Source organism: Parasteatoda tepidariorum, chromosome 11, assembly GCF_982258835.1.
Source record: "Parasteatoda tepidariorum strain Cologne lab strain chromosome 11, Ptep-v5.0, whole genome shotgun sequence".
Taxonomy (NCBI): Eukaryota; Metazoa; Arthropoda; class Arachnida; order Araneae; family Theridiidae; genus Parasteatoda; species Parasteatoda tepidariorum.
In genome coordinates, this window is record NC_141765.1 from 49,236,772 (window position 1) to 49,255,764 (window position 18,993).

Here is an 18,993-nt window from a genome sequence, read left to right on the forward strand (position 1 = left end):
GGAAATCAGGTGCATATTTTTATATCTATATAAAGTATTTGATAAAAGTCACTGCTATTAACAGTATTTTCCTATTGAATTGTGAAATATTTATGTCATGTAGAGTCTTAGTGTTATTACGATTTTCAGAAGTTATATACTTAGGTATTTATTTTCAAGGTTTATTTTTATTTCTGTTGTAAATTTTTAAAAGTATGAGAATATTTCTGTAAGTTATTGTACTACTCTGATAGATCATAGGCGGTAATTAATTTCAGTTCCTTCTGTTTCAGTTTTAATTTTTTTCACGAACATACAAAAATTAGTACCTCAAATTACTATTAATGAAAATGCTGTTTGTATATTGTTTTAATTCACATCTGTATTAAATAGTTGTAAAAAAAATAGTGCGCAAATTTATTTTGAGCTAACTACCGTCGTAAAAAGGGTAAAATGAACTCTCAATCCTATTATGCGAAATATACATAATAGTAGGTGAATCATTTTGGCAAGTTCATCAGAGATACAAATATTGTTAACATCATCTGTGGGAGATGACTCAATGCAATTGGAATAACACTTAATTCGAAATAAGATGATTCGATTATGAGGGTGATCGAACGGTGATTACTTTACTTATTTTATTATTGGTGAAAAAGATTTTTTTGCATGCAAACTAATGTGAAAAATATGATATTTTAAAGAGCATATCATTAAAAGACTTAATAACTTTGTGCCTTTGTAGTGAAAAATATCGTTGAAGGAAAATAATGAGTAGTAATGTAGCTAAAAAAATTATTAATCTAATCTCATAAATTTTAATTTGAAAAAGCCTGTCAGAGTTGTTTTTAATATAGGCATTTCAAAAAGACAAACAGAATTATTTATCAATCAATTTTTATCACTGCAAAATAAACAATTATTTTTCATACATTTGTACAGAAATTAATTAAGAGAAGATTGATAAAAATAACTTTGATAGAGTTAACATGGATCCATTTTTAATAAATGGTCTTAGCGTTGAATTGAATTTTTGAAGAACCATAAAATTTTGGTTAAAACTATTAACAAAAACGCTTGATAAAATTCCAAATAAAGGAAAACTTTTTTCTTTAAACTCTAAAGCCATTTGAGAGAGGTATGATCTTAATTACAATGGCGATAAACATGCTTTTTTCAGATTCATAATTTATTCAGTGCAGAACTTTTACTGCCAATAACTTAAGAGTATTCCTCTCATTTTTCAGCGACGCAATAATTAGCAACTCCTTTCTTGAAGAAATTTATTTATATTTTTCAATAGAGAAAATAAATGTTTTAATGTAATGATCTTAATTACTGAGGGCGAAGGATTTGCTTTTGTCTTTCCTACTATATCAGAGAAATACCGGCATTATGTTACCAAGAATAGATTACAAAGAAAAAAATTTATTGGTGTAGAAAAATTCTATCCCTGATTTTGCACTCAAATATATATCTTAAGTACTTAGTATTATTTATTTAAGTGCTCACGAGTTTGTTTTATGCTTTTAAAATCTGCATTTTAAAACTTATTTTTAAGTAATACGTTCTAATTTAGTCCTAATTTAGTCGCAGTTAGAGAATTTTAGTCGAACTTCAAAGACATGCTAAACATGTTTACGCATGTATGAAAGGAAGTTTTTTTTTCTTATTATCTATTATATTCACTTAAATGAGAGCTGAGTACAAAAGCCGATTATAATTCCTTTTATGTATGACATCTATTAAAGAATTTATTTGATTAAGTTTCTATTTCCAAATAGAAAGTAATTTTAGTATCATTTTCTCCTTAAGTACAACAATACTTATTTCATTTCCCTTTATAGTTTTATCACGACATACAGAATTAATATTTAAACATAATGCATTTTTGGTATTTAAGGAAATATATTATTTTGTGTTACGTTATAGTGAAAAGAGTTTATAATTATCTTCCTTAAAAGGCGGCTTGGAAAACTGCATGTTATTACACAGAGAAAAAAAATGTGGTAAAATTTCAGTGATGTAAGATGATGATATTTCTGGTAAAAAAACAATAACGTAATTCTATTAATAGAAACCGAAATCTACTATACTTAAGTCATTCACAAGAGAACTTTTACGCTCATGCGGTAAGAGTTTACAGGTAATTCTAATTTTTAAAATTATAGTTCGTATTATCACACATTTAGTAAAAAATACATCAATAAAAAGTAAAAAATAGTTCTAGTATCATGCTTATAAGGTATGATAAAATTAACAAATTTTATCAATTTTACCAAATTTAATAACCCATTATAAAACCTTATTTCATTGCTAATTTTACTAAAATCATTACCAAATTGCTACAGTAAAAATTAAGGAGCTTTTTGGAGTCTCCATAGAACCAGAAACATGGTTAATTTTACCATATTCAGGTGGTTTTGACCAAAATTTTTTTCTCTGTGTACCTTTATTAAGAAATGAAGATTAAAAAGTTTATGTGTTTTGTTAGGTAAAAAAGTAATATTTTAGCTATCTATTAACGTATATATATATATACATTTTTAGAAGATATTACAATAGCACTTAAAATTGAATTTCAGTCTTTTTTCAATGAAAAGATTAAAATTTTTCCTAATAAGGTTTAATGGGTTTTTTAAATCAAGATTGCTGACAAGATGAATTTGATTTAGAATTTCAATTTTAAGCGTCTCTAAAAGTTCAATAACGTAGGCAATTTAGAAACTTTAAAATACCTTCGCAATGTTGAATTATTTGATAATCTGTAGAGTTTCAATAACATATACCCATTGCTTTTATGTATGTATACTGCAAAGCTCTAACAGAAATGAAAGAAAAGAAGAATATCAATCTTAATGAGCATCTTGACTTAAAAGACGAATCAACTTTCCGGTTATGAACGAGTCTGACTGCACCATGCATATGTAGATCGCTAATTGTAGTTCACTACACAAATTCAAAAACCTTGCTTAATGTAAAGGCATGTTAGCGACTTGAGAATTATGATTATCTTTAATATGTTATAGTATACAAAACTTGGCACATTTACCTTTAAATGCCAAGAAAACACTGTAAAAATTTATTCTGTGTTACGCAAAATTTCTGGCAGCAAAGTTGCCAGACATTGTTCATATGCTACGGAAGACAAAAAATATGCATTGATAGAAATTTCCTGTAAAAAAAACACTACAAAAAATATTTGTAAGCACCAAATATTTTCCGTGAATCAAGGTAAGACAGAGAAATTTCGCATGGAGCTAGTTGCACATCCTCTGGTTTGCGTAGAGAACCAAAGTTTTTAAATATTTTGAATAGTTTTTTAATTATTTCATGTTTTTCTGTGCAATTATTTCATGTTTCATGTTTTTCTGTGTCATGTTGAAAAACCATCACGTTTGTAAGAATCGACTTCAACTTTTTATTTCCTCCCTTGTTATGTTCAAATGATCCTGAGTAGGATTTGAACCTAGGACCTTCATGACATGAGGTCAACTCCTTGTCCACCGTACATCGGCATTTGTTTGAAAGTATCAAATTATTTATTGCCGCTGTGATACCAAAGTTTTTATACTCAAAACTGAAAAATTCAGTACCTATCAGATACAATCTGGATCAATAGTTACAGAGTTAATTTGCTAACAGATAAAAGTTCTCTTTTCACAAATTACGATGTAATTTAATAGTAAATTCCTTTAATTTTAGAGAAAAGGGATTTTCAGTAGGACTGTTACAGAATTATTATATTTTAACAGATTTTTTTTCTGTGAATGACACCATTGTATAAATTATGACTTTTAAAATTTAAGCATACTTCAAAACGACAAAATTTTTGAAATAAAATTTCGATTGTAGTCTGTTTGCTACACATTTATTTATTTATTAATATTTTTAATATTTGAAAATCATAATTTTGCTTTTGATGATACTGCTGGTAAATGTATCTGTTTTTCCATGTTTTTTAGGTGAATGGAATAATTACAAACACTGGGCATGGTGTTATATTTAGAACAACTGCCTCAAATCATGCAGAAATCCTTAATATTACAGGAGGGCCTCTGTCATATAAGTACCGCTTTAGTGAGATTCATATTCACTTTGCCAGATCAGATGAAAAAGGATCGGAGCATCTTATTGCTGGCCATCAATTTCCTGCCGAGGTAATGTATATACAGTTAATATCACTCATAGCCAGAAAGTCTTATAAATTGTTTGACATTGCATAAATGTTTTTGAACTTTTTTTATGTATAGGGGAGAGTGGGGTCAATTGTAACAGGGTACGATGGTAACAGAGCAAAACTTTCGAGTGTCAGGTTCTAGATTTGGTTCCTAGGTGGCGCACAAGGTGTATTTAATAAATTTACATGTACACCCCTGCTGGCAACCATTTTTATGTACTTTTGAAAGAGTTACATCACAAAAGACGTTTTTACGCTACGTAAATACTTTTTTTGGTATTAGAATATTATATTGTAACAAAGTAATTTTGCTTAAACAAATAAAAATTATTAACCGAATATGAAAGTGGACACCTTAATTAACATTTCAAAGTTTAATTAAAGCAATGTTACAATTTCAAAGTAGCATTTAGCAAAAAAAAAATATTAGTTTTGTTATTTAACTAGCATTGTTTATAGCAAATTAAGTTGAAATGGCGTCTTGGGGACGATTGTAACAATTAGTAAAGGGACGATTGTAACAGCTGAAAATACATAATCTTATGTTTACAAGCCATTACTTAACTCCTTAAGAACAACTAATAGTTTCCTATATCAATTATATATTGTTGCATGTGCATTATTTTATTTGTCACCTTTCACAGCATAAATTAAAATTTTTAACCCCTTAAAGTTAAAAGTTTAACCCTTTAGGTCTCTGCTAATTATTATTTTTACTCCTAAAATATAACTACTATTTTGATCAATAAAAAAATATATCACAACTATGATAATATGTATAATCAACTATGTTTTAGTTGAATTTATGAACTGTTACAATTGACCCCGTAAGTGGGGACAATTGTAACAAGTGCACAACTGTCAAAAATTGTTAATAACTAATATAATAACATTCAAAATTTAGGTATTTATTTTTTCCTAGGTATTTTTCAAAAAGGTATTTATTTTTTTCCTAGTAGAGGATAGTCTACTTTACTCGTCTGTCAATTAATACTAATGATATATTGAATTTTTTGTTAGTTAAAAATAGTTAAGTAAAAAATTTTACAATTGACCCCACTCTCCCATACACAACAAATCTATACAATACACACAAAAACATATATACAAAAATCATACATACGAAACATATATATACAATAAAAATAATATAATAAATTATTTATTTTTAAAAATTTAAAAATGAGAAAATTAAAAAAAATTGAGGATTCAAAATTTATAAAAATTTCGAATGGTTAAATTTTGAATGACCATATTGTAATGAATATAAATGACCATACTTTATTCTTTTAACAATTGTTGATACTCTCTCCCCCTCTGTATATATATATATATATATATATATATATATATATATAATATTTTGATTGCAGTATTTTTGAAAAAAAAGGGTATAAGGTAAAGTCTAAACATGTTTTCCTGAGGATAAACTAAAGGAAAGTTACTATAATTAACTAATTTAAAACTTAGGAATTTTTTTATTTTTTTTTTAAATGCCGAGTTTCAAAATTGCAAGGAAAATTCAAACCTGATCACAGCGAAGTGAGCTTTCAACGTTTTAGCGTCATTCGAAGTTCAGTAAAAAGAGAAAAACAGTACCAAGTCTAATCTCGCTGAATTACTTCACCATTTGAAAGATAACTAATTGCGCTGCTTTTTTATAGTAATAAAAAGAGTTTTTTTCATTTTTTGCATTTTTTGTGTTCTGTATATTCTTAATGAATTTCATATTATGATTCAAGTATTTCTTTTTTCAAAATAATATTGTGATTCATGATACGAGAAACAGCAGCATTCTCTAGCTTTTTTTGAAATTTTTAATGCATTGTATATATATATATATATATATATATATATATATATATATATATATATATATATATATATATATATATATATATATATATATATATATACAAATTAACATGAAAAACATGAATAAAATAAAAAGACTAAATTGTAGAGAAACAAGAATGGTAAACGCAATAGTCGTTATCAAGACACATCTATTGCTATAAATGCGATATTTCTGAATAAAGATATATATATATATATATAATGAATTTTATATTATGTTATAATTATCTATTCAGAATATTATTTTAATCGCGATTCACATAAAGAGAAAATAATTTTTTTCCAATAAAAATTTTGATGGTTATTCGTTGTTTGAAAGTAATGCATGAAACTTTTTCTTACATAATTCTAAATTATATATTTTTAAATGACGAAATAAAATATTTAAACGAAATTGCTCGATTAGTTTCTAAAGGAATTCTCAAGATAAAATTTGCATCCCATTTCTTGTGAATTATACGCATTTAACCATCGTTAAATTGACTTGCTATTAGTTTTTATGTTTGTTTTTTTAATCAGCTTAAACAGTTTGATGACCATTTTAGTGTCATGGTCGAAAACATAAGAAATAAAATAGATGTAGCGGAGAAAAAGTTTTCTATTAATCTGATAATTTTGGGGAAAAAAAATTTATGGAGATAATCATATTTTGAAAGCAAAAATTCAAATCGGATATAAAGTAAATATTTAATCATCAGAAAATATTTATTTGTCTCTATTATCCTTACTGTCAGCGCTAAGGGAAAATGTCTCTTAGTGCGTTAAAATTCAGAAAGTAAATCAAAAGTTATTATTCAGTATATATTTTTATCTGCACTTAAAATAAGAGCTAGTTAAACGTTCAATCTCAAGAGTAACAATAATATTTCTGAAAAGTAAAAAAAGGAGAACTTTTATTTCATAAGAAAATAAACAGAAAGTGATAAAAAAGATGTTTGAAAATAACGGTTAAATAATAAAACTTTTCTTTTATATTCCATGTTTTTATAAAACAAGTAACAATACAAATATCTTTAGTGAAAGATAGCATATTTTTAATGACAAGTTTATATTTATAGAGCTTTATTATCAAGATTGCGTTGAATATGCTGAAGATGTGTCAAACTCAGAATATCGATTTTTAATGCCTATTTTTTTCTTACTTTTTTCTATATTCCGCTCGGCATTTTCTTTTATGTGGTTACCGGGAAAAATAGGTTGTCGAAGACACATACAAGCCTCATTCATCGGCCTTTTAATGATGGCTGAGAACAATGCTTTTCTTTATCACTTCCATTAGATATCAGTAGTTGTCTGGAAAAAAAATACACGTGTTACAAAAAATTTCCTGTCGTGACTATAGTAAGCAAAAATTCTAATTAAATTCATTTTTATGGAATACTTTATTCATTAATCAATTTCAAGTAACAGAATATAAAAAAAAACATTATTTTTAATTTTCTAAATAAAAATGTAATTCTTGTGTTTATTCGTGTACCTGTATTAATTTAGTACAGGGGGTTTCAAATATGATTGATGATTTGTGAAATAAATTTTGAAAAAGAAAAAAAGAAAAAAAAGCAAACGGAAAGAGATATAATTCCAAAAGCAAAGGTAGTGATATATAATTACAAGAGTTTATTTCAACCATATTTCGAAAAAAATAGTTAACATGTTTATCAACAAAGGGAGCTGTTGTCCGTAAGAAAAGTACACCCATGTTTTCAGTTGCACATCAGACTATTCCAACCGTATTATTTCCTCACGCATCTGCTAATTTTCTCCTCAGACTGTAGCACATCATTGTTGCAAATTTTGTGTTTCTTGAAAACATTATTTAATAAATTTTTTCAGTTAACATTACATACACCGCTGAAAGTAATTAATTTAGAAAAACAAACCGATTGCTCAGTAGAAAGCAGCATATCGTAGTTTGTAACTGAATTTTGAAATAGTTAACTTTTGGGACTGTCAATTAGATTAACAATTTTGCATTTAAAAAAACTGTTTTATAGTTGAAAAAAATCATATTAAAAAGAAGCTGTTAAAAAATTCAAGGTTTAAATTAGTTTGATTTTAAAAGTACTAGCTGGAATTATTTTGCGCTTTAACGTACTTAATATGCATCGCATCAAAAACTTCTATAAAATACTTGTCAGAGTTTCTTAGTGTTTAAATTTTTCTACCTTACCTGCACATAGAAATACTCCTAGTATTCAAAAGACTTTGTTTTAAATTGTGTTTTGTGGATTTTTAGAGTATAACCTTAAATATGAGTCAACCCGATTCTGTTTGAAAACCCATCAGAAAAATAAATGTTTGGTATATAATATGTACAAAATAAGTAAATAATCCAGACAAAAGTCGTTTTTTGTGCCAAAAATAGCTTTTTTTCGCCCAACTAAATCTGTTCTTGAACCCACAAATCTAGAAAATATCAGAATGGGGAAAATATTAGGAATCTCTTTTTATGCAAAAAAGGAATAAAAGCGTAAACAAAGAGCACGTATTTTTGTTTACTTAGATTCTCGCCCCTTTTAGCCCTACGCATCAGATCAAAACTGTAATATATCTCCCTGTCTCTTTTATATATGTATGTTAGATAACGAAAAATAGGAAAAGCTGTAGGTAGAATCCTCTAAGGAACATGTCGGTTGAGTCAAGGGGCAGAAGTGATCGCCAAAAATCGCCAAGTGACATCGAGCCTGAATGAAACGTGCCGAAAATGGGAAAGTAACCGAAAGAATAACGGCCTCACCGGAATCGCAAGTAAGAGCCGAAAATGGCTTAAGTAAACCTCTTAGGAAGCTGTTTTTTTTTTTCTTCAATGAATTTAAAATTATTCAACGTAGAAACACGAGAGGAATTTGCATTCAGTGTATTATTCGAAACTCAAAATTTCGTTTCTTCTTTTTCAGAGTGTTTTACTGCTATATTTCATTTCTTAAAATGATATATTTCATTTCTTCTTTCCTGTTCTAAAACTGTCTTAACTGATTCTTAAGTGCTACATACCATACAGCAAAATGTAAGATTTAGACATAACGTCTGACACGAATAAATTTTAGTTCGTAATAATGGATGATCTTACATTTTTTTCTCACTCTGAAACTCTGCTACAAATATAATTGTACTTCATTGTTAGGACATAAACATGTCAGTTACGAAAATATTAATAAAAAAATAGAATATTTAAAGAATGCTCAGATTTTATCTTTTAAATCAAACATATTATTATAAGCATATAATACTCATTGAGAAGACACATTAACATCACTTATTTATTACTTTGTGATCTAACTTTTTTTTTCTCCATTAAAAAGGAAGAAAATAGTCTATAAGTATGTATTAAAGGCGGTGACTACAGAACACCTTTTAAAAAGCTTTAACGACAAAAAATAGCTATAGAAAAGCGTGCAACATAATGCAAATTGTCATTTCTTAAACAGTCACAGCTGTATAATTAAAGAAACATTATAGTGATATAATATTTTTAAATCAAGTTCTGTATTACAGTGAAAAAAATATGCTCAAAACTACCAGAATATGGTTAAATTTACAGTGTTTCTGGCTCTATGGGAACATTAAAAATGTCTGTAAATTTTTATCGAAGACCTTTGGCAACGGTTAGCATACATTTTGGTATTTTTTTAACTTTCTTTCTGCGTGAAGCTTTAAACTTTGTATATTGGTTTAACAATATATTTAATAAATTGGTTTAACAATATATTTAGAGGGCTTAAGCATTGATGGCCGTGCAAGCCAGTAGTCATGGTTATAAACTAAAGTAAAAATATAAATAAATTAAAAATATTAAAAAAAAATAAATTAAGTAAAATACCTCAAAACGCTGGATTTTAAATTAATTAAATTCTTCGCGTATATTGTATAAATCCTTCAAAAACTGGAAAGAAATTCTTACTCAATTATTCCTTCACTTATTAACTTCAAACTTGATGAATTTATTTATGTCTAAATTTTCCATTTCTTCGCATTACTTTCATTATTTACATTCTTTTCACTCAATTATTTGATTGATTCCAAACAGAAAACACCGCATTTTTTATTCATAAAATTTGAATTTAATTATGCTATTTTGAAACATTTCAGAAATATTAATGGACTTTTTAATAATTTTTGATCGTTAACAGTCATTACAACATACTAGTAGGAAAAAAAAATAATGCTTTTACACATTTTTAATGACTTATTATAAGAATTTAACTTAATTATTCGATGGTCACTTCACGTCACAGATACCCTATAACATCTAAAAAGAGTTACGAGAAAAATTTCCTGAAAATTGGCAAAATGTACATATTTTAGGTACTTTCCAAACTATATTTTTTACTGACTTATGAAGAAGTCCAGTTGTTTGGTATTTTGTAAAATAAGTTGTTAAATTATCTAAAAGCTATTTTTTTAAATTTTTTTAAAAAATATTTGCCCAAAGGCTGTGCTTAAAGTAATTAAAATGACATGAATAATCCATCTTATCCAAAATCTATATGTATATTCATTTTTATAATTTCCTTTCGTGTTGAAACTCAACTGATTAGAGAGGCCACCAGAAATTAATTTAGGGGAAATAGTGTCACAAATGACTTCTGAAAAATTCTAAAAATACTTCTAAATAAGCTAGAATAATTATAATCTGAACTTTAACATATAATAAAATTGTGAAATATGTATTTTTAAAAAAAAAATGCAAAACAGATAAAAATATTTATAACTAGGCATGTGTTTGTAAATCTGTAACTGACATATTTAATTGCTTCTATTCGAAATACTTTAATTAAAAGACTTGGAATTTATTGTTTGAAACAGTAATTAATAAAAAAGTTTTCTATTTATTCTCTGATACCAAAAGGAATGACTATCAATTGCAAATAATAGTTTGCTATTTGCTGCTCAATCTTCTTAATAGTAAATAGCTTATATCTATAATATAATACTACATACCCAATCATATGTAATATTCGCTGGTAATATAAAATTTTATAGGATATACTGTTCTTTTTTTATATTGCAATATATTTAAAATTTTCCAATTCCATTCATGTTAATTGATGTTTAATTCCGTGTCTTTTAAAATAAAATATCAAGTGATTCACTTAATGAAAAAATTCTATTAAATCTTTTCTATTACAACGAATAGATTCAATATTATTTTTTTAATTTTTTTAAAATGAATCACTTGATATTGTATTTTAAAGGATACTAAATTAAGCATCAATAAACCTAATAATATTTAGAAAGTTTTAATATTTTAAAATATAAAATACTAGCACATAATAAAAATGTTTATTCAGTATTTTATTTAAATGTCATACTTCAAAAGTATTGATATAGCGCTTCCTTTCATCATGTCAACATAAAGTGTTAAAACATTATAAAGAAAATTTATTTTAACTATTCTATAGAAATATGTTATTACAGATTTTATTGTGTTGTAGATAACACTTCGATTTAAATATTTTTAAATGCATATACGTTTTCAAAATTATAAGCAAACATCAGAAATTCTTACAGTGTAATTTTACCAGAGCTCTTTATTCTCTGTTTCCTAAATATAACCTATGTCAAGTGAATTCCTTGTTAAAGGAAAGGTTATATATATATATATATATATATATATATATATATATATATATATATATATATATATATATATATATAAATATGATAATAATATATATATATATATATATATATATATATATATATATATATATATATATATATATATATATATATATATATATATATATATATATATATATATATATATATATATATATATATATATATATATATATATATAACATAAATATGTTGAAATCTATGAAATATTTTGAATGAAAATGTTTACAAATTGTATTTTCAATTTTAGTTGCTTATGCAAACCTGCCGTATAATCATACATTTTATTCAAATAAATTTAAATATTTTCAAATTCAGTTTTAATTTAAAGTTCGTTTGTTCATAAAGTATTTTCTATTTATGTTTTACATTTCATATAACAGATACATTTCAATTTAAGATGGATAATATAAAAATTATGTCAGAGAAAGAAATGCATGTACATGGAGGATATAAGTACGTGAAAAAATAAATAATAAATTTAACCAATTGATCCAGCCTTCTCCTTTATTTATAATTAACGTCTAAATATTATAATGGGAATATAATTGAATTAATGAATTTTATTTCTCTATGCTGAGAGTAATAATAAAAATATTGTAGACATTTTAAGGGAAATGCGCTACTAGACGGTTAATTACCATAATTATTTTTGCTATCAATTCAGAAAAAAAACTTTTTAAAGTAAAGAAAATCAATACCAGGTAAAACATAGGGTTGTATTTTGGACAGAGAATGCGGTACCTTTGACTATTAGATGTTATTTTTTGACTAACACTCATGTCTTTATAAAAAAAAAGGACTTGAAAAAATATTTATCTGTGGACAACTTTAATGCCCACAAAATACAAATTAAAAATGAATTATTTTGGTAAAATACGAGGATACACTGCTGTTTCCCTCTTGCTTTAAGTGGATGTTCTGAATTATAATAAAGGTATTCCAGAATCATCGCTGTTAATAAAATAGATTAAGATTAATTGTAAACATTAAGTTATAACTGTGTACAAATCGGATGTCGCATATACGAATAAATGATTATCTAAAGAATACAGAAATGAAAGCGTCCAAACTAATTAAATTGCAAGGTTAAACTTGATGGAACCCTTTAATAATCCTCTTACTTTCTAAAGGTAATTAAACAGGTTCTTAGATTTCAATACCACAGTTCACGATACTGGATTGTCAACATTCATAATATCGGAAAAATGGGACCCTTGATGGAACCCTTTAATAATCTTCTTACTTTCTAAAGGTAATTAAACAGGCTCTTAGATTTCAATACCACAGTTCACGATACTGGATTGTCAACATTCATAATATCGGAAAAATGACACGACACAGATTTTTACTGTCCTATAGTATAGTATTACTGTACTATTGTGTATTTTTGTAGTGAAATTGGTTGCACGGATCTTACGTAAATTTCGCTTTTTCATCACTTACGTAAAGTTATATTCTTTAAGGTATATTTTTTAATGATCAATAATTATAAGATTGATTGTCCATTGAAACTTTATAATTTGAAATTTAATATTTTTGACACTTAGGTAAAGAAAAGAAGTGCCTGCTGTTTGGAATTAAATCCAATGACTTCATTTGACGAGTGAAACTCGTCAAATGATGTCATTAAAATGAATGATGTTATTAAATTATGCGATTAAAAGAAGTGAGACTGGTCAAACGATCATCTGATCATTTTTTGATTCGAGTAAATAAAAAAGTGGTTTCCAACATGCTTTGCCATCTGTCTATTTAAAAAAAAATTCCCAAATGAAATTAATAATATATATATATATATATATATATATATATATATATATATATATATATATATATATATATATATATATATATATATATATATATATATTTATCAAAATTTATTAAAAATGACGCCGGTATTGTTGGGGATAATCCCCCAAAAAAATATATTTTCGTTTCTTTTACTTCCTAATACCATCACACTTTGTTGTACGAACCTTCATTAGAAGGGTATTATCGTTGGTTAATAAATCTTCTTTAATAGTACAAAATAAAATTTGGGGAAAACACCTTAACTTGCTTGAAACTTTAAAAACTTTTGAGATATTCGAATCGGACTTATTATGTTAGTTGACAAATACGATTCACTACAAAATTATGAAAGATAAGTTTTTACTTTTATTTGCGCATGCGCAGTGCAAAATACTATTGTAATTACTCGTATCTTGCGCAGTTTTTTTTGCGAAATTTTCTCAATTTTTAAATAAATAACTTTGTGTTCAATTTTAAATTGCTTCAAATAATTTTTTAAATTTTTATTGAATATTTTCAAAGTTCTAGCAAAAAACGAAACACGAAAAAAATCATTTTTATAAAAACGTATTTCTAAAAAAAAATAAAGCTAGGTTTACGAAATTTTTTGCAATTGTTGCATATAATAAACCAAATTGACAATTATAAGTTATAAATTCATTACTACACTCTTTGGATTAGGGAGTTCAAAACATTTTTTCAGTCCGTGAAATATTGACGGTCCCTCAAACCTCAAAAAGCTTTATACTTCGTTGATATGTATGACAAATCGTGCGATCTAAATACTTCTAAGTTAATAATCTGATTCTCAAAGTATTCTTTGTGAGAAATATCAAAAAATATGCTAGTATGGAAGTGTCTCCATTATTTTTTCCAAATCCTGGCATTATATATATATATATATATATATATATATATATATATATATATATATATATATATATATATGGATAGGTATATAGATAGATATATTATATATATAGCATTAGTATTAATTGTTTTTACTTAGATTAGTTAGGAAAGCTATGAAAATTTCGTAAAGATAGAAATACAAACTACATGAAATAATAAGATAAGAAATGGCCTTCCATTTAATCAAACTAATATGTTTTCTTGCACAAATAAAAGAATGAAGCATCGTCGCTAATTATTACTTAAAGGTTAAGGGCTCTTGAGAAAGGTAATTATGAAGGAAAAAATGATATAAATCTTAATGAAGGAGAGAGCATGAATGTCCTATAACTATTTTTTCAGCTTAAAATAATCAGTTCATAACAGAAAAAGACTGATGCTGAAAGATGTGGAGCAATCTAATCTAACCCACTCGAGATGGTTGCGGTTTCTATATTTTTCTTTTTACCCACAATAAAATAAACATTTTGTTCTGAAGGAGAGCAATAATTTCTGGCTAAAGGAAGATTCCTTATAGCATTATTTGGAAATATACTCATTGTAAATAAATTCAACTAATGCATTTTTATTTTTGTAAAGGATTACGATCTAATTAATATTTCCGCCCAATTATATTCGTCTTAATGATATAATCGGAAAATATTGTTCAGTTTTTAACTTTTAATATGATACTTCATGTTGTTTGTTTGGTATTTTAGATTTTTAAATATTTATGTTATCTCAACTTTGTTCATATATGCATTTCCTTCTCAAAAATAAATGTAAGATACAATTCTAGATTTAGTATATGCTACTCATCAATTGATGTCATACGGCACAATATCAGTTCGGTTAAAAATACCACACCTAATATGATATGGAATATATTTCAATTATAATCATACATGTCTCTTAATTGTAATCTCGTGAAAGTCTTATATTACTTGAGAGTTTAATTTTTCCAGGTAACTACTATTGAAATATTTCTTGGAGTTATGCATTACATGTCTGCGGATACGCGTATTAATAGCTCATAAGTACTTTAGGCCTTAAAATCACTTTGTTTCAGTTTCTAAATTGATTACTATATATTTCATAACCTTTTTAAAATAGTTAAAAATATGGGATACTTTTATGTTTGGTTTATGTTAAGTTTAATATTATTATTTCGTATGCTCTAAATACACATATTGCTCACCAAAATTATTCTTTAGGCATTTTTAATAGTTACTGTTTCACAGTTATGCAGCTGAAATGAAGATTATTTTTTAAAATTTATAAAATTAGAAATGCTTACTATACCCTACTTAGTTATTTATATATAACTGGTATTAAAAATACTATTTATTGATGAAGTTGAGCGTACCATGAATAATCATCTGACTTTTCATAAATTGATGCCATTGATAATAGTTTCTCGAATCTTTTAAGAAGAAATACAAAAATAGTCATGCTTTTACACTATGTTATATTTATTTTATAAATTAATTAATGTTATATTTATTTAATAAATTATGTATTAAAAATGAAAGACTGAACGGAAATATACAAAGAAATAAAAATTATGTTACAAAGACATAGTTAAGGGATGATTGACCCTTCGTATTAAATCAAGAATTTTACTGATGCTTTTTCTTGCTAGAAAAGAAGTACAACATTAAATAAAATAAAAAAAAAGCCTTACGTAATAATTAGAAGAAGACCAAAAAACAATAAAAACAGCGAATAATAAATTTTAAACATTTTAAAATAATTCAGTTTAATGAATAAAACTAGTTTCATTAACAATATTATTTTAATCATGCTATTTTCCAGCAAAAATCGATTCTTTGATATTTCTTTTGAGACAATTTTTGATTGTAACAATTTTTTAGATATTTAATTACTGATGACTATACTCCGTTGCAATTTAAGAAAAGGTCAATAAGGAATAAGATTTCAGTAATCGTCCGCGACTTCATATAATTCAGCTTTATTTCATTATCAAATTTAACAAACATGTTTCCAAAACAATATAAAAACTATTAAAAGTTGAACACGTGGGACAGAAATTTAATTTGTGCTATCTTTTACAATAGATATCATAAAGGTTTTTTTCTAAAAAAGTTATAGTTTTGTAGTTTTACTGAATTCCTAGACATGCCGACATATTTCGATAAATAAGGAGAACATAATAAAGAACTTAATAAAGAAGCAACTATATAACATTGCGAGAGCATTAGATATGATTGTACCACTAAAAATGATGCGTCTTTTGCTGATAAGGTCTTAACAAATCAAATGCGAGATAAAGAATTTTTCTTTTTGTTTGGCGGTAGAAGAAAATCGTCTGTGAAAAACTCTTACATCAGTTTCTTTAAAGGCGAACAGAAATATGCATATTTGTTACGATTTTTAGATATCATTATAATTAATATTTATTACTTGTTAGCTGATTATTGTTGTTAATAATAAAGCAAGCAAAAAGGAGTCTGTACAACGTCATTTCAAGTATTGTCGATGTTGATATACGTTATCGCTGGATACTCGGAATTCATTTGGCGTACACATAAATGCAAGCAAGCTTACTCCATAGGGATAAGGCTTTTCCTTAACTTGCAACAGATTATAGTTTTTTGTTTTTCTTCTCATTTCCGTCTCAAATACCTTCTTCTGAGTGAGTCAATCGTTTCTGAAATGGAAAGTTCGACTTTAAAAACTACTTAAAACAAATATCTGTTCTCTCTTGCCATCTCTTGACGGATTAAATTGAAAAACTTGCACTCCTGAAAAATTATTAATAAAAAAAGTTTTTTTTTAATATTAATTGAAGTTAAAAATAATGTAAACAAATTATAAATGTTATAAGTGATCAAATAAGTTTTGTCTTGATTCAATGATACTAAAAAAAAATGCAAAGATATTTTTATCAACAATGAATCTAACAACCCATGTTTTTCCTATTTGGTTTGTATGGTAATATAAATTAGTACAAATCAAATCTCTTAAATAGAATAATTTAGTGCATAAATTCTAATGATAAAATAACCTAAATTCTAATTCTGTATATCAGAACAATCAGTTATCCTAAATTTTAAAGTATCCAAATAAATACTAATTACTTATAGACTCAAATTGAAGAGTAGCTATCAAGCCAAACCCAAGTTTATATTTTCTTTATGTAACATTTTTATACTTAAAAAAATGAACTAAAAGTATCTTAAAAAAGAACATGAATAAATGATATTGACATCAATTAATATCATTTCTGTTTTGTGAAAATAATTCAGTTACTTTAAAAAAGTTTAAAATTACTCATACTTACAGGATATTAACATCAATTGATTTAAGTCGATAAATATAATTATGGAAAAAAAACTGATTACATAAATATAAAAGATTACATAAATATTTTTTTCCTTTCATTTAAGAGAAGACTTGGGAAGTAACATCTCTTTATGAGAAATTACGATATTTTTTTTTCCTTCAAAAATTCCCTTGGATGCTCCAAACTCATTATTAAATGCATTCGGAAGTGCTCCCTGCTAAAACTGCGATTATAAATCTTCATTTAAACAAGACAACTTACTTATGGTCAAAGGGGGAGGAAGGGACGGAATATTCGAATTTCGAATAAAATCCAGTTCTTCTATCTTGGAATATTGGAAAGAGCAGTATTTTGCTCTCTTTGTGAGAAATGCAACACCTGAGGTAAATTATGGCGTTCATTAGCACTTCTAAGGCCAGTAATTAGAAGCCATATTTCTTTGCTTCTTCTGAACGCGGGGATATGTCCACGGTAAATGGTTAACGTCATTTGTACTTGTCTGGTGCATTGTGTCCTAGTAAAGGATAATTCTAATTGTTGTTGGCATATTATCTTTACTTGTGAAAAGTGCAAAATAAGTACAAGTTTTATTTGCGACTCCCAAAATTCGATATTTGAGAATCTTCTCATAAAACTTACGGTATCTCCGAAATTTCCTCTTCTCGATTTTTCCCCTTGTCCCTTCTATTTCTCTGCCATAATTAACTATTCAGGCGATTTAACAGCAACGAGTTTTCTCTTTTGGAGTTTTGTTTTGGGATTTATGTTTTAATGACTGTTTCTCAAATCTTGCGTGTAGTAATATTAAGAAAATGAATTAGCGAAAAAGCTGTTTGACAGTATTTAATTGATCCATTGGTAAGTAGGCTTAAGTAAAAAGAATTCCATACTGTTTGCGATGTGGTTGATGGCTTAATTTAAACATTATTAAGGATATATTTTAATGGCATAGTTACATTTGTAAATAAAATAATAAACCTTATTTAACAAATTATGAATGGGGCAACTGCATTGGGACAACAATTTTGTTTTTGTTCCAATTTTATTTAAATATTTATTCAATGCATTGTAATACTCTGTTATATTTTTAGCTGTTTCATGAATACTCTTAGGGTCATAAATACTTATTTAATATTGATTTAATAAGGATTCCTGCATTAAAGTTAAAGTATTTAATTTTTTGAGTATATTTATATTTCTTAATTAAAGTATATTTCAGGTCAATTGCTTTTAATTTCGATGGTAAATAAATGTTTTTTTCCCTCTTATGTATTGTTCTGTTAGCTTTCACATAAAACACTATTTTAAAACAACCACGAAAGGAACAAATATATAATAATATTTCGCTAAACTATGAATA

The 18,993-nt window shown here is 26.1% G+C and overlaps 1 protein-coding gene across 2 annotated transcripts in view; it reads left to right on the plus strand.

Moving 5' to 3' along the window:
* Positions 1–18,993, plus strand: part of LOC107451042 (carbonic anhydrase-related protein 10-like) — a 295,406-nt gene that overhangs the window by 186,981 nt on the left and 89,432 nt on the right. For both annotated transcript variants that reach the window (XM_071187499.2, XM_071187498.2), the window contains exon 5: positions 3,945–4,139. In XM_071187499.2, the coding sequence (XP_071043600.1) occupies positions 3,945–4,139 (195 nt within the window). The remainder of the gene's footprint in view (positions 1–3,944; positions 4,140–18,993) is intronic.